This window comes from Crotalus tigris, unplaced genomic scaffold, assembly GCF_016545835.1.
Source record: "Crotalus tigris isolate CLP2741 ecotype Arizona unplaced genomic scaffold, ASM1654583v1 scf7180000018818.712119, whole genome shotgun sequence".
Classification (NCBI taxonomy): domain Eukaryota; kingdom Metazoa; phylum Chordata; class Lepidosauria; order Squamata; family Viperidae; genus Crotalus; species Crotalus tigris.
This window is the reverse complement of record NW_024097211.1, coordinates 378030-400959: the sequence shown is the minus strand read 5'-3', so window position 1 is coordinate 400959 and position 22930 is coordinate 378030. Positions and strand designations below refer to the sequence as shown.

The 22930-nt window shown below is 38.6% G+C and overlaps 1 protein-coding gene across 17 annotated transcripts in view; it reads left to right on the top strand.

Annotated features, from left to right (window-relative positions):
• Positions 1-22930, top strand: part of ESR1 (estrogen receptor 1) — a 260567-nt gene that overhangs the window by 190604 nt on the left and 47033 nt on the right. For all 17 annotated transcript variants that reach the window (XM_039356300.1, XM_039356294.1, XM_039356291.1 and 14 more), the window contains one exon: positions 10817-11149. In XM_039356300.1, the coding sequence (XP_039212234.1) occupies positions 10817-11149 (333 nt within the window). The remainder of the gene's footprint in view (positions 1-10816; positions 11150-22930) is intronic.

Genomic DNA, 22930 nt, shown 5'->3' with positions numbered 1-22930 from the left:
GCAAGCAGAAAAGGATCCCTTCAGTGGCTCCCAAAAGGGGAGCTTCCAACCCATAAAGTTCTAAAAGTCAGGGCAAAAAAATTTTAGGTGAAAAAGAAATTTATAGTGTCCAATATTCTGTGCCAATCGTTTTTAAATGTTGGATGACACTTTTAGCTTCCAGTCAGGTTTGCACATTTCTCCCAAAATTCTTCACAGCCATCGTTTTCCTCAGTACATAACCACTGGCTGCCCATTTTCAAGGATTGTTTCCTGCCTTAGCTCTTACTTCAGTGCATCCAGGTTTGTAATGTCCAATTGAGCCAGTATGCAAGCCATCTATCAATTTTTTTCTTAAAGTGCACATAATGAGCTCTAGGACTCCCAAACTGAGTCCACCAGTGCAAGATATTCAGGGCTTAGGTTTGGAGATCTGTTTCCTGCTATTTCCTCAGTCAGGGCATATGAATTGCAAATTATCTGAGGGGGCCTGGTTCCCTCCCCCTTGGAATTTTCAGGAAGTTGTGCATGCAAAGCTTTGATGCAATAGAGCAAAAATCAGCCTGGGGAACTTTACTGAAGGTAGGTGGAAGAGACTCAGGGTGACTATGAATGGTGTGTGTGTGTGTGTGTGTGTGTGTGTGTGTGTAGTTACTAATACAAACAGGCAATATAAACATTCTGGATAAATTTTCCCTCCCACCAGACAGAAGTCCAAGGTGTTCAGTACTTGCTGTGCCAACTATTCCCAAATGCCATCTCTCCATAAATACATTCAACTGGCTTGTTACAATACAAATGGAGCAAGAAAGAAAAACTTTACAATGACTTTCCACCCTCCCCCCAGTCTTCCAATTTTCTTCTGAGGCCAATGGTTCCAGGATTTCTTCCTTTGTAGTTTTTCACAGGCATCTGGGGAAATGGTAGGACATGGGAAGATGTTCCACTCAGATTGCATGGTGGCTTTTTAGTGGATGGCTAGATTCAAAACTCAATTCCATGGCTCAAATGGATGGAGGCAGCACCTGGGTCAGTGTGTTCTGCTTCCAAAGGTTGGGGGGGGTCAGCTATGCAGGGATGAAAGATTCAAGAACAAGGTCTCCCCTCCTTTCTGGGTGGATTCTCACAGGAGAGGCAGATAAAAGGTATGGAGAACAAAGGACAAGAAAAGGAGATATACATGAGGGTGAGGCGGGGTAGCTTGCAGGCAGAGTTTGAAAAGGCATTAATATTGCAGTGGTCAGATAGGTAGACAAATGAGGACAATCACAGATGAGGACAAGAAAAACCTGGATTCTGGTAAGAGAACATATATGAAATGTTTCACTTCTGAACTTGAACATTTGCAACATGTTAAAGACAAGGACTTGCAACTTGAGAAAAAAAAATGCTGGGCAGCTTGAGAATGCTAAAAGAATATTTTAAGGTGTGCAATTTGCCAGGGGCAGGAGAATCCACCTCTAACATTTATAGACCACATTATTTTAGAGATTGAAAAATGCTTATATGTTCCAGGATTAGCTTCATAGTAGTTTCATCAATTAGTGATAGAATAAGAAAAGTAATTTAAGAAAATTATTTCCCCACACAAGCAAACCTGAGCTTCAGAAGGCTCTTGTAGCTGGACAGACATTTTTCAGGAAAAGGATAGATAGATAAAACACATACAATAAATGCAAGAGAAACTTTTCCAGCAGATGAACTTAAAACATTTCCTCTGGTAACTTTGGGTTGTTCTTAAAAATACAGAGAGAGAAAGGAGAAAGAAAAACAAACAAACAGACACATTTTTCTTCACTCTGTTTGTTGGCCAGACAAACAGAGTGAAGTATTTCCTTTTTGTGGCTTATTTTAAGCAAAATTTCTAGCAGAATTTTAAAATTCTTTTCCCTTTGGATTTGAAACAGTTAGCAGTCACATTTACCTTACACACAGACTTTGACAAACATATATACACAATATGAGTGAGCAGTGTACTGCAGCTGCCAAAAAAGCCAACACAGTGCTGAGCTGCATTAACAGAGGGATAGAATCAAGATCATGTGAAATATTAATACCACTTTACAATGCATGGTAAGGCCACACTTGGAATACTGCATCCAGTATTGGTCACCACGATGTAAAAAAGATGCTGAGACTCTAGAAAGAGTACAGAGAAGAGCAACAAAGATGATTAGGGGACTGGAGGCTAAAACATGTAAGGAACGGTTGCTGGAATTGGGTATGTCTAGTTTAACGAAGAGAAGGATGTTCCAATATCTCAGGGGCTGCCACAAAGAAGAGGGAGTCAAGCTATTTTCCAAAGCGCCTGAGGGCAGGACAAGAAGCAACAGATGGAAACTAACCAAAGAGAGAAGCAACCTAGAACTAAGGAGAAACTTCCTGGCAGTTAGATCAATTAATCAGTGGAACAACCTGCCTCCAGAAGCAGTGAATACTCCAACACTGGAAGTTTTTAAGAAGAGACTGGACAGCCATTTGTCTGAAATGGTGTAGGGTTTCCTGCCTGAACAGGGGGTTGGGCTCGATGACTTCCAAGGTCCCTTCCAACTTTATTAATATATTTATGTATATTTATATGCAACTTTTTATTTGTTTGCTAGGGTGAAAAAAAGAGACAGTGATATGTGTTTCATTGGCAATAATCAGGTTTTTTTTAAAGAGATGTATTATACAACTGTAACTTCCAGCATATTGGCACATTTTGCTGTATTCATATGTAAACTTTATGTATTTGCTTTCTGATTACACACTACTTGGGAAAGCCAACAGTAATTAAAATATAAGTTGGAGTTTTTAATCTTGATAAAGAATCTAATATTGTTGAAATGAATTAGTCTTTTAGTCTATGTTGCTGGGAAGTAAGTCCCAGTAGAAAAAAAAATAATGTGCCTAATTACTTAATTTACTTAATTACTTAATTTACTTAATTACTCAATGGCAGTAAAGCTAGTTAATTAAATATTCACATAGGTCTAGTTTGTATCTCTTTTTTGCTATGAAAAAGCAAACAGATTTAGCTATAAGGGAAAAAAAGAGAATTCCATCTGATCATTTAATAAGATTTAGTAGAATGTTCCTTGTGCACAGGAGTTGGCACTCTCTCTGCTCCTATTTGACAACTATCTGAAGTTACTGGGAGAGATTATTCATCCCAATGGGAAAGGTATCATTAGTATGCTAATGATATTCAATCTCCCATCTCCGCCTCTGGCAAACTAAGCAATGCTATTGATGTCTTATCCTGATGCCTGTAGGGTGTGTGAGTGAAAAACCACAGGTTCAATTGAACCCTGGGAAAAACGAGTGGCTCTGGATTTGGGGGGGGGGAGGTTTCTGGATTTGTGGCTTTACTATGTTTTTCACTGTTTGGGTCCTACTAGACTGACAACTTCTGCTCAAAGAGCAGGGGCATTAATGGCCAGGAATTGGCAATCCTAGTTTGCTAAGGTAAGGAAGCTGGATAATATATACGAGTACGTACATATTTTAAATGGATAGAATATAAATTCTATAAGTATAAATGGGTTGATCTCATCTTTCTTCCATGCAAGAGGTTGTTTTGAATTCAGTAATAATAATAATAATAAAATTGGAAGGGACCTTGGAGGTCATCGAGTCCAACCTATAGGCAGGAAAACGTATACCATTTCGGACAAATGGCCATTCAGTCTCTTCTTAAAAACTTCCAATGTTGGAGCATTCACTGCTTCTGGAAGCAGGTTGTTCCACTGGTTAATTGTCCTAACTGCCAGGAAGTTTCTCCTTAGTTCTAGGCGGCTTCTCTCCTTGATTAGTTTCCAACCGTTGCTTCTTGTCCTGCCTCCAGGCGCTTTGGAAAATAGCTTGACTCCCTCTTCTTTGTGGCAGCCCCTGAGATATTGGAACACTGCTATCATGTCCCCCCTCATCATTCTCTTCATTAAACTAGACATACCCAATTCCAGCAACCATTCCTTATATGCTGTAGCCTCCAGTCCCGTAATCATCTTTGTTGCGGTTCTCTGTACTCTTTCTAGAGTCTCAACATCTTTTTTACATTGTGGTGACCAACACTGGATGCAGTATTCCAAGTGTGGCCTTATCAAGGCATTGTAAAGTGGTATTAATACTTCACATGCAAATCTGGTAGATTTTATTTTATTATACATAATTAAAATATTATTTCAGAGAGATCTTATTAAAAACTGCAAATGAAATTTCTTGCTTTCCATGTATTACATAGAGGTGTGGGAAGAACATGTTACTTTAAGAAACAGCAGTGAGAGTAGGAGTGATAAAAACAAATTCAGAACTGCTTTCACTGAAAGAAGAGATTACGATAGTAAATTTAACAAATCCTGTTTTCCCTCTTGGATATGTAGTCCCATTTCACAGCTACTTCAAACAAGTGTTTAGGCTCTTAAATCATATTTTGGGGGATTTAATGGGGCTGAGAGGAGGGGGAGACTTTTTTCCCTACCTCTCTTCTGTAGAACCTTCCAGTCTGCGGAATTTCAAGTAATCAACATCAAGATTATAAGTGGAAGAGGGCCAGCAAACTGAATCCTAGCAGTACATTATAAATACATGATGGGATGACTTGTAGGAATGACTTTGGGAGGCAGGACAGTATAATGCAGACAGGTCAAACTCACGACATCACATGATATCGTACAATGTATCGGGACTGTTTTGCCATTGCTGGCAATGGGGTGGGCACGGCTTCTGCATGACGCCTCTGGCCCGCGGCAGTTTGACTAATTGAAGAAACAGTCAGATAAATGGCAGCTTAATTTGCAGGAGGCATATAGGTAGGCGCAGAGGTAGGGAACCTTGGCTCTTTTATGACTCGTGGCTGGCTCAGGAATTCTGGGAGTTGAAATCCACGAGTCATAAAAGAGCCAAGGTTGCCTACCCCTGAGCTGGGGCAAAAGGCTCAGAAGAGACTCTCCCTAGATTTTGGGCTGGAGATGAGGTGGGGGGGGGAGCATTACTTTCAGAGTTCCAAGATTCTGTTAATGTACCCTACAACAAAGTAGAATTAGCTCAACTGGTTATGTTTCCTGTCTGGTCTATCTTGTAAGACTGATATGTGTTTCCTAGCCATGTGATTTATGGAGTCTGCTCTTTTAGGTGAAGTTGCAATCACAACTTTTGAGTATTTAGGGTAAAGTCAGTTGATTTCTGTGGCCATGAATGCCCCTATTACCAGCTTGGTTTGATATACCAAATGCATCTTTTCCTGGATGATATTTTTTTTCTCTTCACCCCTCCCTTTTTAGTGAACGTGTCTTTTGTTGCTTTGATTTATTGCATATTTTATGTTTTATTGGAAGTCCATTGAATTATAATTACAATGGGAAACAGGAAACAAATATATCGGTGAAATAAGCAATAAAAACAGTTCATATCCTAATCACTATTTGTGCATGAAGACTCTAATTAGGTTTATAGAATAAATGAACTGACACTTGCTGCATTTTGTTAAAAAAAACAACAACCTTCATTTATATTATTTTGTATTCAAACTCACCTTAAAAGTTGTTCCTTGGATGGGTAGGAAATTGTTTAAGGTAGCTAACATTTCAGAGGAAATGTTTATTTTACTCGTGATTAAATCAGTAGAAAAATACTTTTAATAAACATCTTCCTCTAAATATGAAGAAAGCAGAACGTTATCAGACATAATGAATCACTGGAACTGGTTTAAGCTTATTTCCAATAAGTATTTAAAAAAAAAAAGAGCTGGAGCAGTAACATCCCGACAAATGTTCTGTATGGTATTTTGGTGAAACCAGTCTGTATAAAGTTTGGCTACAATGTTGAGATAGGCATTAGGACACTATATGACAAATTAAAGAATGCTATAAGGTGTCCAATATGTTACTGGGGAAGAGCAGAGGGCTAGTACTAGTAGCGCCAGAAAGAATGAAGCGACTGGGCCAAAGCCGAAAGGATGCTCAGCTGTGGATATATCTGGTGGTGAAAGGAAAGTCCGATGCTGTAAAGATTTTTTCTCCATAGGAACCTGGAATGTAAGATCCATGAATCAAGGCAAGCTAGACGTAGTCAAAAAAGAGATGACAAGACTGAACATCGACATCTTAGGAATCAGCGAACTAAAATGGACAGGAATGGGTGAATTTAACTCAGATGACCATCAGGTATACTACTGTGGGCAAGAATCCCTCAGAAGAAATGGAGTAGCCTTCATAGTCAATAAAAGAATAGGAAAAGCAATACTGGGATACAATCCCCAAAATGACAGAATGATCTCAATTCGAATCCAAGGCAAACCATTCAATATCACAGTAGTCCAAATCTATGCCCCAACCACTGGTGCTGAAGAGGATGAAATTGACCGGTTCTATGAAGCCCTACAGCACCTTATAGAATTAACACCAAAAAATGATGTCCTTATCATCATGGGGGATTGGAATGCTAAGGTAGGAAGCCAAAAGATAACCGGAATAACAGGCAAGTTTGGCCTTGGAGTACAAAATGAAGCAGGGCACAGGCTAATAGAATTTTGTCAAGAGAATACGATGGTCATAACAAACACTCTTTTCCAACAACCCAAGAGACGGCTCTACACATGGACATCACCAGACGGTCAACATAGAAATCAGATTGACTATGTGCTCTGCAGCCAAAGATGGAGAAGCTCTATACAGTCAGTAAAAACAAGACCAGGAGCTGACTGTGGCTCAGATCATGAGCTTCTCATTGCAAAATTTAGGCTTAAATTGAAAAAAAGTAGGGAAAAGCACTAGGCCACTCAGGTATGAACTAAATCATATTCCTGATGAATATACAGTAGAGTTGACAAATAGATTTAAGGAATTAGATCTGATAGACAGAGTGCCTGAAGAATTATGGATGGAAGTTCACAACATTGTACAAGAGGTAGCAACTAAAACCATCCCAAAGAAAAAGAAATGCAAGAAAGCAAAATGGCTGTCTGAGGAAGCTTTGCAAATAGCTGAAGAAAGAAGGGAAGTGAAAGGCAAAGGAGAAAGAGAAAGATACACTCAATTGAATGCAGAATTCTAGAGAGTAACTAGAAGAGATAAGAATGCCTTCTTAAATGAACAGTGCAAAGAAATAGAAGAAAATAACAGAATAGGGAGGACCAGAGATCTCTTCAAGAAAATTGGAGATATGAAGGGAACGTTTCATGCAAAGATGGGCATGATAAAGGACCAAAATGGCAGGGACCTAACAGAGGCAGAAGAGATTAAGAAGAGATGGCAAAACTACACAGAAGAACTATACAAGAATGAGCTTAACATCCCAGATAACCACAATGAGATGGTCACTGACCTCGAACCAGACATCCTAGAATGTGAAGTGAAATGGGCCTTAGAAAATCTGAGCAACAACAAAGCTAGTGGAGGTGACAGTATTCCAGCTGAGCTATTCAAAATCTTAAAAGATGATGCAGTAAAAGTGCTACACTCAATTTGCCAGCAAATTTGGAAAACTCAACAGTGGCCACAGGATTGGAAAAGGTCAGTTTACATTCCAATTCCAAAGAAAGGCAATGCCAAAGAATGTTCAAACTATCACACCATTGCACTCATTTCACATGCTAGTAAAGTTATGCTTAAAATCCTACAAGCTAGACTCCAGCAGTATGTGGATCAAGAACTACCAGAAGTACAGGCAGGATTTCGAAGAGGCAGAGGAACTAGAGATCAAATTGCCAACATACGCTGGATCATGGAGAAAGCTAGGGAGTTCCAGAAAAACATCTACTTCTGCTTCATTGACTATGCAAAAGCCTTTGATTGTGTGGATCACAACAAATTGTGGCAAGTTCTTAAAGAGGTGGGAGTACCAGACCATCTCATTTGTCTCTTGAGAAACCTATATGCGGGTCAAGAAGCAACAGTGAGAACTGGACACGGAACCACTGATTGGTTCAAAATTGGAAAAGGAGTCCAGCAAGGCTGTATACTGTTGCCCTGCCTATTTAACCTATATGCAGAGCACATCATGAGAAAGGCGGGGCTAGATGAATCAAAAGTTGGAATTAAGATTGCCGGGAGAAATATCAACAACCTAAGATATGCAGATGATACCACTCTAATGGCAGAAAGTGAAGAGGAACTAAAGAGCCTCTTGATGCGGGTGAAGAAGGAGAGTGCAAAACTTGAAACTCAACATTAAGAAAACCAAAGTCATGGCATCCAGCCCTCTCAATTTCTGGCAAATAGATGGGGAAGAAATGGAGGTAGTGACAGATTTTATTTTTCTGGGCTCCAAGATCACCTCAGATGGGGACTGCAGCCAAGAAATTAAAAGACGCTTGCTCCTGGGGAGGAAAGCTATGGCAAATCTAGACAGCATACTAAAAAGCAGAGACATCATTCTGCCAACAAAAGGGCGTATAGTCCAGGCCATGGTTTTCCCAGTGCAATGTATGGATGTGAAAGTTGCACCATAAGAAAGGCTGAGCGCCAAACAATTGAGGCCTTTGAACTATGGTGCTGGAGAAGACTCCTGCGAGTCCCTTAGACTGCAAGGTGTTCAAACCGGTCAGTCCTAGAAGAGATCAACCCTGACTGCTCTTTAGAAGGCCAGATCCTGAAGTTGAAACTCAAATACTTTGGCCACCTAATGAGAAGGAAGGACTCACTGGAGAAGAGCCTAATGCTGGGAAAGATTGAGGGCAATAGAAGAAGGGGACGACAGAGAATGAGATGGCTGGATGGAGTCACTGAAGCAGTAGGTGTGAACTTAAATGGACTCCAGAAGATGGTAGAGGACAGGAAGACCTGGAGGAACGTTGTCCATGGGGTCGCGATGGGTCGGACACGACTTCGCAATTAACAACAACAACAACACTTTTAGAATTCATATGAAATGAGAAGGGATAAAAACTGAAATCATCATTCAGGGCAACTCTATAAAAAATTCAATCCTAACTACTTTGTTTTTTTAAGGAAGTCAGCGTGCCATAGTTTGTTTGCTTGTTTATTTATAATTTTTTTGGCTGCCCATCTTACCACAAGGTAACTGGGCACTTACTATCGTAAAAGGTAAATATAAATATACTAAAATGTAAATAAGTTAAAAGAAGACAAACACTATGATCCAATTAAAGATGGGGAGAGCAGAAAACCACATTGACCCATCTATGTAATCACTAGGAATCAAGTTCAATTTAAGGAAGTCTTTATCTTCATAATATTTGAATAAAACAGAAAAGTGGGAGGGTTTCACCCTTGCTAATTTCCTTCTTGTCATACAGCTTCTAACTCAGCAATCTATTTTTTTCATTTTTTTCTAGAAAAGCCAAACCTTTTCTTATAATTGCAATTTTTCTCCAAGATGAATCTGTCACAATATTTTTCTGATGTTCTGGTCAAAATAATCGCAAAACTCTGTGCTCCACTTTACCTTTAATCTCCCACAAGTTTAAAAACTTATCTTCAGCATCACTGTTCATCGGCTTAAAAATAATACTGGTATAAACATTCTGATCAGTCTTCTGCTCTCTGTGTGCTGATACGCACAACTTTATATCTTTTATGGTTCAACCAGACGACGTAGAAATCAGAATGGCTTTTTCGGAAACTGAAGTAGATAAAAGCTTTTCTATCTATGACTGTCACAGTCGAATCATGGTTGATGTTGGTCATATGTTTTCTTATAAATATATTTTCTAAAAGTTTCACAAAGTTTCATTTGTTAATGTGGAGAAAACAAATTTTTGTGAAATTTTTAAAGAATGTCAAAGCTTGGAAACTAAACAATATCAAGCCTGAATAAAACTTTGATGCCAGATCTCCAAGTATCATAAAACAAAAGTTTGGTCAGTTTGAACATTTAAGAAAGAAATCAGGGTGAAATTTTCACTTGTAAGAAAGTTCTCAGATAATAATGTAATCTTTTCTTTCAGAGTCTGGATCTGCAGTGTTCTTTCCCATTTAGGAAGTAGGCCTAAAGATTGTTCTCTAATTCCTAATTATTCCTTGTCAAATATATATGAATATTGATTCCTAGCTGTCTATGACTGGTTTAATGTTTGGCACAGAAGTAGATGATTTGACCAGATATCCCAGAAATTGTCTGTAAATTTATTATACACTCTACATTAGGAGGTATTGAATGAACAAATAATTGGTATCAAATAATTTATTTCAGAACTGCCCCAAGGTATTTTATTCCTGTAATGGGCTAGGCCCATGGTGGCGAACCTATGGCACGCATGCCACAGGTAGCACGCAGAGCCCTCTCTGTGGGCACATGAGCCGTCACCCCAGTCCTAGGCCTTCAGCTGGGTTTTATAAAACCTTTTCGCTTTAGGCCTCCGCTGCCGTGTACAAAAAAAAAGGTTCAATCAATCAATTTCAACTTCTCACGGGAAAAAAAAGATCTCGCAAAGTTGGAATTGATTGATTGAACTTTTTAGTCCCACCCAGTCTGCCATTACCACTGCAGCCACACCCACCCAATGGGCCACATCCAGCCAATGGGCCACACCCAACCAATAGGCCACGCCCACCTGGCACCCGACAATACATAAGTAGGTTTTGGGTTACAGTTTGGGCACTCAGTCTCTAAAAGGTTCGCCATCACTGGGCTAGGCTCCTCACAGTGCTTTACAATGTTGCAATTAATTTTGTGTCACAATTCTCCTATAAAATGCTTTTTACTCAACCAGGTTAACATCCTATATTTTATTTCTGCATGCTGTTTGTTGTATTCTATAAAGATGATGATAGTTTCGTAAGATTTGATGCTATGAACTGACAGTTGTTAAATGCAGGTCGGCTTAAATAAACTTTAGTCACATTACAGAAGTCAGTGGATAACATATGTTATTTGTATTTATATCTTCTTCCAGGCATAAGAAAAGATCGCAGAGGTGGCCGAATACTGAAGCACAAACGTCAAAGAGAAGAACACGATAGCAGAAACGTGGGTACAGTGGCAGAGGCAAGGAACCCAAATCTTTGGCCAAGTCCATTAATGATCAAGCATGGCAAAAAAAACAGTCCAGCTCTTTCCCTCTCTGCAGATCAGATGGTTTCTGCTTTGCTAGAGGCAGAACCACCTATTGTCTATTCAGAATATGACCCTAACAGGCCGTTCAACGAATCCTCAATGATGACGTTGCTGACCAACCTTGCTGATCGAGAATTGGTTCATATGATCAACTGGGCCAAAAGAGTTCCAGGTAAGAATCCTAGCAAAAGAGGTTTGAGCAACTATTCATATTGTTCCACATTTCAAAGCATACTATCGCATATAAGACACATGTTTACTTCACTGTTTTATAAATGACATCATTTTCATCATCATCATCATCATCAAGTTGGAAGGGAACTTGGAGATCTTCTAGTCCAATCCTCTGCCCAGGCAGAAAACCCCATACCACTTCAGACAAATGGCTGTCCAGTCTCTTCTTAAAAACTTCCAGTGTTGGAGCATTCAAACTCCTGGAGGCAAGTTGTTCCGCTGATTAATTGTTCTAACTGTCAGGAAATTTCTCCTTAGTTCTAGGTTGCTTTTCTCTTTGATTAGTTTCCATCCATTGCTTCTTGTCCTGCCTTCAGGTGCTTTGGAGAATTGCTTGACTCCCTCTTCTTTGTGGCAACCCCTGAGATATTGGAACACTGCTATCATGTCACCCCTCATCCTTCTCTTCATGATGTAAACAACATAAATAACATAAATCATCATGGATATCAGAGCATTAGGATGAAATTAATTCAGATTTAACTTCCACATCAAAAAAATCTTTTGGATGCAATTGATTTTTCCATCACTTCAAGGAGATTTCTGGATTAAAGTTTGTCTATTGCAATCAAAGTTTGGTAAATGTGAGACTAGGTTTTACGATGTCCTTTCTGCCTTCCCCCCACAAGACGGTATATAGCAGCATAAGATATTTGTTTCACATCTTTACATCAACAATAGTAATTCTGTAAAGCGGAATCCATATTGCAAATCACATGGTAAAGTATAGTTGTTGTGCAACAATAATTAGAAAACTAAGGAACTGCTGTCCTCAGCAGGCCTCAAGTGTACTTGGTAAGGTGGTGTAGGAAGATTGTAGCTTCAGTTGTTTTTGCATAATACTGCTTTCAGCCATTAGCTATGGCTTATCTCACTTTACCATACATATGGACTTCACTATATATTTGGCATGGTTTCTTCTTGTTTTGAACCTGCTGTATTTCCTAGCATGTCTATAAACTCACAACATACCCCAGCAGATCCAGCCAAAACCAATGAAGTTCTTGGGAAATCCCCCCAACTCCCCCCCCCCCGCCTTGGACTTAAAGCTTCAAAAATTAAAACAAACCGTTTGGACTTAACTAAATGCCAATAATTAAAACTGCTAAAAAATCTGTTGGAAACAGAGAGAAGTTGGGCTGCCAAATTTTGACTCACCTATAGACTGTAGACTTATATGTATGATGGATTGTGTCTCTGAAGGAGGAAATGGCATTATGGACTACCATGAAGCAGCACTTTCCCAGGAAGGAGGGACCATATTCCAAGGAGGGGGAATGAGACAAGATTGACAAGCTGGATTGAAGACTGAGGAAAGATTTAGCATAGCCATTCCCTAGAATTTCTCAGAGTATATCTGTAGGGTTGTTGTTGTTGTTAATTGCGGAGTCGTGTCCGACCCATCGCAACCACATGGACAACGTTCCTCCAGGTCTTCCTGTCCTCTACCATCTTCTGGAGTCCATTTAAGTTCACACCTACTGCTTCAGTGACTCCATCCAGCCACCTCATTCTCTGTCGTCCCCTTCTTCTATTGCCCTCAATCTTTCCCAGCATTAGGCCCTTCTCCAGTGAGTCCTTCCTTCTCATTATGTGGCCAAAGTATTTGAGTTTCAACTTCAGGATCTGGCCTTCTAAAGAGCAGTCGGGGTTGATCTCTTCTAGGACTGACCAGTTTGAATGCCTTGCAGTCCAAGGGACTCGCAGGAGTCTTCTCCAGCACCATAGTTCAAAGACCTCAATTCTTTGTCGCTCAGCCTTTCTTATGGTGCAACTTTCACAGCCATACATTGCAACTGGGAAAACCATGGCTTTGACTATACGCACTTTTGTTGGCAGGGTTATGTCTCTGCTTTTTAGTATGCTGTCTAGATTTGCCATAGCTTTCCTCTCCAGGAGCAAGCATCTTTTAATTTCTTGGCTACAGTCTGCATCTGAGGCGATCTTGGAGCCCAGGAAAATAAAATCTGTCACTACCTCCATTTCTTCCCCATCTATTTGCCAGGAATTGAGAAGGCTGGATGCCATGATTTTGGTTTTCTTAATGTTGAGTTTCAAGCCAACTTTTGCACTCTCCTTCTTCACCCACATCAAGAGGCTCTTTAGTTCCTCTTCACTTTCTGCCATTAGAGTGGTATCATATGCATATCTTAGGTTGTTGATATTTCTCCGGGCAATCTTAATTCCAACTTTTGATTCATCTAGCCCTGCCTTTCTCATGATGTGCTCTGCATATAAGTTAAATAGGCAGGGTGGCAGTATACAGCCTTGCCGGATTCCTTTTCCAATTTTGAACCAATCAGTAGTTCCGTGTCCAGTTCTCACTGTTGCTTCTTGACCCGCATATAGGTTTCTCAAGAGACAAATGAGGTGGTCTGGTACTCCCATCTCTTTAAGAACTTGCCACAATTTGTTGTGATCCACACAATCAAAGGCTTTTGCATAGTCAATGAAGCAGAAGTAGATGTTTTTCTGGAACTCCCTAGTTTTCTCCATGATCCAGTATATGTTGGCAATTTGATCTCTAGTTCCTCTGCCTATTCGAAATCCTGCTTGTACTTCTGGTAGTTCTCAATCCACATACTGCTGGAGTCTAGCTTGTAGGATTTTAAGCATAACTTTACTAGCATGTGAAATTAGTGCAATGGTGCGATAGTTTGAACATTCTTTGGCATTGCCTTTCTTTGGCATTGGAATGTAAACTGACCTTTTCCAATCCTGTGGCCATTGTTGAGTTTTCCAAATTTGCTGGCAAATTGAGTGTAGCACTTTTACTGCATCGTCTTTTAAGATTTTGAATAGCTCAGCTGGAATACTGTCACCTCCACTAGCTTTGTTGTTGCTCAGATTTCCTAAGGCCCATTTCACTTCACATTCTAGGATGTCTGGCTCGAGGTCAGTGATCATCCCATCATGGTTATCTGGGACATTAAGCTCATTCTTGTATAGTTCTTCTGTGTAGTTTTGCCATCTCTTCTTAATCTCTTCTGCCTCTGTTAGGTCCCTGCAATTATGGTTTTTTATCATGCCCATCTTTGCATGAAAAGTTCCCTTCATATCTCCAATTTTCTTGAAGAGATCTCTGGTCTTCCCTATTCTGTTATTTTCTTCTATTTCTTTGCACTGTTTGTTTAAGAAGGTATTCTTATCTCTTCTAGCTATTCTCTGGAATTCTGCATTCAGTTGGGTGTATCTTTCTCCTTTGCCTTTCACTTCCTTTCTTTCTTCAGCTATTTGCAAAGCTTCCTCAGACAGCTATTTTGCTTTCTTGCATTTCTTTTTCTTTGGGATGGTTTTAGTTACTACCTCTTGTACAATGTTGCGAACCTCCGTCCATTGTTCTTCAGGCACTCTGTCTATAAGATTTAATTCCTTAAATCTATTTGTCACCTCTACTGTATATTCATCTGGAATATGATTTAGTTCATACCTGAGTGGCCTAGCGCTGTCCCCTACTTTCTTCAATTTAAGCCTAAATTTTGCAACGAGAAGCTCATGATCTGAGCTACAGTCAGCTCCTGGTCTTGTTTTTACTGACTGTATAGAGCTTCTCCATCTTTGGCTGCAGAGCACATAGTCAATCTGATTTCTGTGTTGACTGTCTGGTGATGTCCATGTGTAGAGCCGTCTCTTGGGTTGTTGGAAAAGAGTGTTTGTTATGACCATCGTATTATCTTGACAAAATTCTATCAGCCTGTGCCCTGCTTCATTTTGTATTCCAAGGCTAAACTTGCCTGTTATTCCGGTTATCTTTTGGCTTCCTACTTTAGCATTCCAATCCCCCATGATGATAAGGACATCATTTTTTGGTGTTGATTCTATAAGGTGCTGTAGGGCTTCATAGAACCGGTCAATTTCATCCTCTTCAGCACCAGTGGTTGGGACATAGATTTAGACGACTGTGATATTGAATGGTTTGCCTTGTATTCGAACTGAGATCATTCTGTCATTTTGGGGATTGTATCCCAGTATTGCTTTTCCTATTTTATTGACTATGAAGGCTACTCCATTTCTTCTGAGGGATTCTTGCCTGCAGTAGTATACCTGATGGTCATCTGAGTTAGAATGTATAAATTTAATCTGGCAAGATTCTGTCTACAGGGTGTGAGCAAATAACTAAATTCTGGCTTGATTGTTCTATGTTGTTCTTTGATTGGGCCTGACAAGGTAGCTCAGGGCAGAATGCATGGTAGAGTCTAATTTTGCTACATATCCTAGGGACCGTTTTTAGGATTGATGCCATTTTTACTCCCTTTCAGCATTGTCAAATCCCTTTTCTTACCACCAAGAAGAATGTTTTTTTCAGTCATTTTATCCAGTTTCTTCCTGTTATTCTTGTTCCAAATGCAGCTAACTGCTCTTATCTGGTTTTTCTTATTTTGGGATAGTGGACTATAACCTAAGAGCTGACTATGTTTACTTATTTATATGTCACTGCAGATAACAGCATTACAACTAAACTATGTATTTAGAAAGTAGCACTGAGCAAAGGTCTTGTTCCAGGTGACCTAAATTGTCTCTTGCAACTTTATATAGGGTCATATTTAACTGTTTTCTTTCAACGGAGGTTTCCACAGGTAGCAAGTGGGAAATGAATTTGTGTAGCAACCTATTGAGCTCAGAGATAGGCAAACTGACTTTGTTAGATAATTTGGACTACAGTTCTCATCAGCTCTGGCCAGTTAGATGATTAGAAACAATTGTAGCAACACAGGAGATTATGGGAGAAAGAAAGACACACTTTCTATGAGAAGGCAACACAAATAGATTCACTTCTTATAGTTTCACATTCTTGAATCCAATATAAACTATAATGTGTAAGTCAAATTTATTTAACAACACAACAACAACAACAACAACAACAACAACAACAATAATAATAATAATAATAATAATAATAATAATAATAATAATAATAATAATAGAGTTGGAAGGGATCTTGGAGGTCTTCTAGTCCAACCCCCTGCTCAGGCAGGAAATCCTATACCATTTCAGACAAATTTGTTACAAATTTGAAGCATACAGAGCATACATAATGTTCAGTTGTAGCTCTAGGTACTAACAAGTGGCTATTGAAGTTGAAAAAAAGCATTCTGTTTGTGAGGAGGGATTTATTATTGTTAATCATAGGCAAAATGTTTGGCATTGGTTTTAAAGAGCTTGGGTAATTATTGACTTTCATTATGGTAGCTCTGTAATTTAATGACCTTAAAACATTACACCGGGCATGCAGGCTTTGAAGTTCCAAAGATTATTCACAACATTGTGGTTATTTTTTGTGGTTTTCTGAAGCGAAAAGATAAATACCTGGCTTTAAAAAAAAAAAGCTGCCAAAGCTGCTGATTTTCTAAACACATTGTTTCTTTTTAAATTTGTCTTATTTAACCGCCAGTTTTATTAAATTAAGAACACTATGAAAACCCAATAATAGACTTGTGTTTTTATCTGACACAAATAATCCTGATTTAAAAATTGCATAATTGAAAAATACCTCTTGGATTTAATATTATTAATAATAATTTATTAACTATATATGTCATCCAACTCCCAGAGATTCTGGACCACACTAACCACTTCTGCTTTTAAAAATGCCCTAAATATTTACCATGAATTTGGTCATAGAATATTAGTGAGAGTTACTATTTCTTTACATGCATTTATAATAAGTTTTAAAAATGATCCAGTTGCAATTCCTAAAATGCAGTGCTAGAGTGTCCTTATCAGAATCAAAATTGTTTTTATAATTAGAATCAATATTGTATACTTCTTAATTAGTATCATACATATATGATCCTGCCATAATTTGATTATCCTGACAGGCAGAGATCCAAAGCAATGCACACATTTTTGTCTTAGATGCTGGATGGAATTCAGCTTGGAGATTCAACTGTTGTGAATATTGTGAATTTTTAGGATTGAGCAGACAAGACACAGCACACAAGAAACTTCTTGAGAACCAGGTTAGAATAGAATAGAATAGAATAGAATAGAACAGAATAGAATAGAATAGAATAGAATAGAATCTTAAGGAACTTTAACATATCCTGGAAAGGAAGTGATAAGTCCAAAAAAACCCCAGAACACTCTTTTTGAGGTAAAGAAAACTTTTGAATACATCATTTCAGTGTGTGTCACATAAAGTACAATATGTGACACACACTCAAATGATACATCCAAAAGTATCATTTCAGACAAGTGACTGTCTAACCTCTTTTTAAAAATCTCCACTGATGGAGCGTACATGATTTCTGGGAGCAAGTTATTCCACTGGTTAATTGTCCTCACTGTCAGGAAGTTTCTCCTTAATTCCAGGTTGCTTGTCTCTTTGATCAGTTTCCATCCATTGTTTCTTGTCCTGCCCTCTGGTGCTTTGGTGAATAACTTGACCCCCTCTTCTTTGTGGCAGCCCCTCAAATACTGGAATACTGCTATCATGTCACCCCTATTTCTTCTTTTCTTTAGACTAGCCAAACCCAAGTCCTGCAGCCATTCTTCATATGTTTTAGTCTCCAGGCCTTTGATCATCTTAGTTGCTCTTCTCTGATTTTTTTCCCAAATTCTCAACAACTTTTTTGTAATTTGGTGACCAAAATTGGCAGCAGTATTCCAGGTATGGTCTTACTAGGGTTTTGTAAAGCGGTACTAATACCTCATGTGATCTTGATTCTATGCCTCTGTTTATACAACCCAGGATTGTATTAGCTTTTTTGGCTGCTGCTGCACACTGTTGGCTTATGGTTAAATGATCATCCACTAGGACTCCAAGGTCCCTCTCACAGTTACTGTTTTTAAGCTAGGTCTCGCCCAATCTGTACTTGTACTTTTGATTTTTCCTGTCTAAATGTAAAACTTTGCTTTTCTCTCATTTTGTTGGATAGGGCCTATTGTTCAAGTTTGTCAAGATCTTTTTGGATCCTGAGTTTATCTTCTGGGCTGTTAGTTACTCCTGCCAGTTTGGTGTCATCTGCAAAGTTTGATGAGTTCCCCTTCAATTCTCTCATCTAAGTCATTGATGAAGATATTGAAGAGTACTGGGCCTAAGACGGAACCTTATGGTACCCCACAGCTTACTTCTCTCCATGTGGATGTAGTGCCATTGAGGTCTACTCGTTGAGTACAGTTTGCCAGTCAGCTACAGCTCCATCTGGTGTGATGTTGTCTATGCTACCTTTTTCTACCTTACCAAGGAATAAATTGTGGTCTACTTTATCAAATGCCTTACTGAAGTCTCAGTATACTACATCCACAGTATTTTGCTGCTCTATTGGTTTAGTCACTTTGTCAAAGAATGAAATAAGATTGTTTGGCATGATCTGTTTTTAACTGGCTACTAGTTATAACTTTGTTTGCTTCTAATTGTTCGTAGATCTATTTTTGGATTATCTTTTCTAGGATCTTCCCAGGTATTGATGTTAAACTGATTGGTCTGCAGTTTCCTGGGTCTGTTTTTTCTCCCTTTCTTGAAGATGGGGACCGCATCAGCCCTTTTCCAATCCTCAGGTACTTCCCCAGTGCTCCAGGATTTTTGAAAGGTGTGGTTCAATGGTTCTGAGATAACATCTGCCAGCTCCTTCAGAACTCTGGGATACATCTGTCAGGCCCCGGTGATTTATATTTGTCAAGGTCAGATAGGTGTTTCCTTACCATTTTCTTGCTTATTTTATTTTTTGTTTCTAATTTGTCTTTTCCAGTAGTTTTTTGGTGTGTTGGGCTGTAGTTTCTTTTTGTGTGAAGACTGATGCAAAGTATAATTTAAGCAGCTCTGCTTTCTCCCTGTTGCCTGTTCCTTGCCATCTTGTCTCTTTAGTGGACCTAAGTTTCCTTGACTTTTTTCTTGTTGTTAATATGTTGGAAGAAACTTCCTTTATTATCCATGATTTTTATTGCAAGTCTTTGTTCTTTCTGAGCCTTTGCTTTCCTGACTTCATCTTTGTATGTTCTGGCTGTCTGCTGATAATTGGCCTTAGTTATGTGCCCCTCTTTCCATTTTTTGTATTTGTCCTTTTTGTTTTTCAGTTTGTTAGAGAGATCATTGTGCAACCATGCTGGCTTTTTCTTGAATTTCTTGTTTTTCTTTTTCAGTGGTATTGTGCTGGTCTGGGCTTTTATGATCAAATTTTTCAGAGTTTCCCATGCTTCTTGGGTTGTTTTCCCCTTTAGGATTTTCATCCATGGGATCTTTCTTAGGTTCTCTCTGAGTTTGTTAAAGTCAGCTCTTTTGAAGTTCAAGACACTAGTTCGGTTGTTTTCTATTGTTAGTGTTTGCGTTATATTAAATTCCAGTATGACATACACTTCGCCCAAGGTTCCGGCAACTTCAACTCTCTCTGTTACTTCTTTTCTATTAGTTAGAATTAAGTCCAGTATGGCTTTACGTCTAGTTCCCTCCTCCACCTTTTGGATGACAAAGTTGTTGGCTAGGCTGGTTAGGAATCTCCTGCTCACTGCACAGTTTGTCTCCCAGTTGATATTTGGATAGTTGAAGTCTCCCATTACTATTGTGATATGCTTCCTATATATATTTGTTAGTGGGTTGGCAAAGAGTTCATCTATCTCTTCTGATTGGTTGGGTGGCCTGTAATATACACCTATGGTAATGTCACTTTTTTTCTCTTTTATATTGACCTATATGCATTCTGGAGAGATTTTATCTTGGATCATGTGCATTTCTGTAGATATGTAGTCTTCTCTTACATATAGTGCAACTCCCCCTCCTCTTTTTGTAGACCTGTTTCTTTTGAACAATTTGTATCCATCCATCAGTCCATTCCATTCATGGGTTTCGTCCTACCAGGTTTCTCTAATGCCAACCATATCATACCCTCCCTCGTGTACTATTGCTTCTAGTTCACCCTGTTTGTTCACCAAGTTTTGAGCATTTGTATATAAGCATTTAAGACTTTTATGCCTTTTTGTGGATATGTTTCCTGCATCTCCTGATTGTTGTTTGGGTTTTTCTTTTTTCTCGTCTCTGTCTACCTCACTGTTTGATTTGTTTTCTTGGGATTTATGATTGGTTTTGGGTTTTAGAGATTCTAAAGATTGGTCTTCCTGCATCCTCAATTTTAGTTTAAAGCCTTCTTGATGAGTTGGGCTTTATTTGCAATATTTGTAGTATTTCATGAATACAAAATATTAGTTTCTCTGATTGATTTTTTTTTCAGTTAATTAACTAGAGAAGGATTATACTACCAAAACTTCAGCTCCACTCCCCTTTCTGGCTTCTGCTATTAAAGAAATTTGGTAAATTGCTTTGTGATCTAATTGCATTTTCCAAGCAATTTTCCATTCCAAGATAAGTACCCTGTCTTCAACAGAATTGCTTCTGCTAATATGTCAACATCCTACCCTAAAAGTACATAGCTATAACTAATTTCCCCAAGTCTTTCAGGTAAAGTTTAGCTGGCAACCTATCATGGATAGTCTAACCTAGATCTTCTTTTTAGTATATCCAGAGCCTTTTCTCTCCCTGAATGTCAGTACTAGGAGACAGATCCCACACTATATAGTTATCCTCCTGGCATAATGATTTCTATGACAACTCCTCTTTGGGATTCTTAAATCAGCCTGAAACCTGAATCTGTCAGGAACCCACTATTACTTAATTTCATCTTGATTTGCTAGCCATTTCTCTTCTATTTCTGCTCCAAGTCTATTTCTCCTCCCCCTCCCCTTGAAAGACTGAGCTGTTTTTCCCCCAGTTCTCCTGAAATGTTATCACACAAGAAGAGTTTATATAAAAGCCAGTTTTATGCAGTAGTTAGAATACCAGGTTAGACACCAGGGAACTGAGTTCTAATCCCACCTTAGTCTCAAAGGTGCTATTTCAGGAGGCAACTGGACTTTCTTGTTTTGTTTTGTTTTTTGAAGATGTTTTGCTTCTCATCTAAGAAGCTTCTTCAGCTCTGACTGGATGGTGGGGAATGGAAGGATTTATACTCCTTGCAGACAGTTGGTCATTTGCATTCTTTTAGAGAGTCGTTGAAGCCATTTGGAGGTTTACCTCAGATGTCCTCAGGGTCATCCTCCTTGGCTGCCCTGTGTCCCTTCATTGTTGAAGATAGGTGTTGTCTGCCTCTCAACCTGAAGCACAAATGGTTCCTGTAGCCTGGATTGTTTTTTGGAAATCCATTCATACTACCCTACCATTTGAAGGATGACCTTGGGCCAACCATTCTGTCTCAGCTCTAGGAAGGGCAGAATGGCAAACTATGAGAAAGAGGGGTGACAGGATAGTAGACAGTATTTTCTTCCTCCATTGTATCACCGTGAAATTCCCACAAGTAAATCTTTGGTAATATATTTGTCCACGTATATATATGCACACTGTTTAACATGAATCTGGAAATTTAGAAATATTCCCAATATTTGAGGAGAACAACTGATCTTTGAACATTCACACTTTAATTCTGCTAAAAAAAAAAACCAATAAGAACAAAAATCATTTCCTTCTTTCCATATTACACTAGGAAGATGGCGATAGTTCTGGATCCACCAAACTAGTGTAACTAATTCAGCTCTTGGTTAGTTGGCTGGAAACTCTTTCTGAAATTTTGCATTTCTTTATCAAATGTCCCCTTATGTCTTCAAGCAGCTGTGCTTACAGTTAGATAATGTTAATGGAAAGGTTTAAAGTAGGGTTGATTATAAACTTTCTAAAGGATGTTAAAGAAAATTAAAAAAGAAGTGTGTATAGTTTGAAATTTTTTAATGACTATGGTCCTCGTGCATTGCACTGTACTTCTGTGCTATTTCTAGAAAAGTGTGGTTTATTTCAGCCTTCTGCATAACTGCTTTAAGAATCTCGTTAACATTAATGAATTGATTTGTTAAAACAGCCACACCTTTCTTCTAGCTGGACTTCTTTAATGAGTAGCAGTGAGGGGCTATGGACCAAATTACTACTGATTTTTTTTTTAAGAGGGCACAACTCTAATAAAGAAGACTGAGTACAACTATAGCTCAAAGCTCTAATTTTAGTCTGGGAGATGTATTGATTGCCTTTCAGGCTGGAAGATACCAGAACCTGTAATTCCCTAATTAATTCAAGATCTTTAAAGAGGTTAATACAGAATGGAAATAGAAAGAAGTCTCTTTCACCAATCATTGGGAGGTGGAGAGGGTCAAGGAGGACAAAATTATGAACATGGCATCACTATGGTGCAATGCACTTCAACTCCTTTTGTTCATGTGTTCTTGCATGCATGAATAAAAGGGATAGAATCTGTATCACAAATGTGTGATGCTGCTTTTGTCATTTTGATGAAAAACTCTAATCCTGTAGCTGCTTCTGTTCGCTAAGAGGATTTTATTCTCATTTAGTAGAAAATAAAGTGATATAATGAACTCACTTCTTTTCAGTGTAAGTATATCCTTTTTTCTTTATTTCTTTTTTTCTGCTTTTCTCCATAGTTTTTCTTCCTCTCTGTAGCCAAGGTTTCCTTATCTCTTGCTTTCCCCCATTGCTCTGAAATAAATGTATTAGCACACATTACTCAGTAGTACAGACTGTTTCAATAAAGTAATCAGTTCCAAAGCATTTCTAATTAGGTCTGTGCAAAAAAAGTTCTGCATTTCTTTTGATAACTGTTATTTAGTTTGATAAAAAATTCATTAATTCTGACTTTTTTCAAAAGGAGAAAAAATTTACTGATTCCCTTGGTTAGGATATAAAATTTTACCCTTCCTTTCCTTTCCTTTCCTTTCCTTTCCTTTCCTT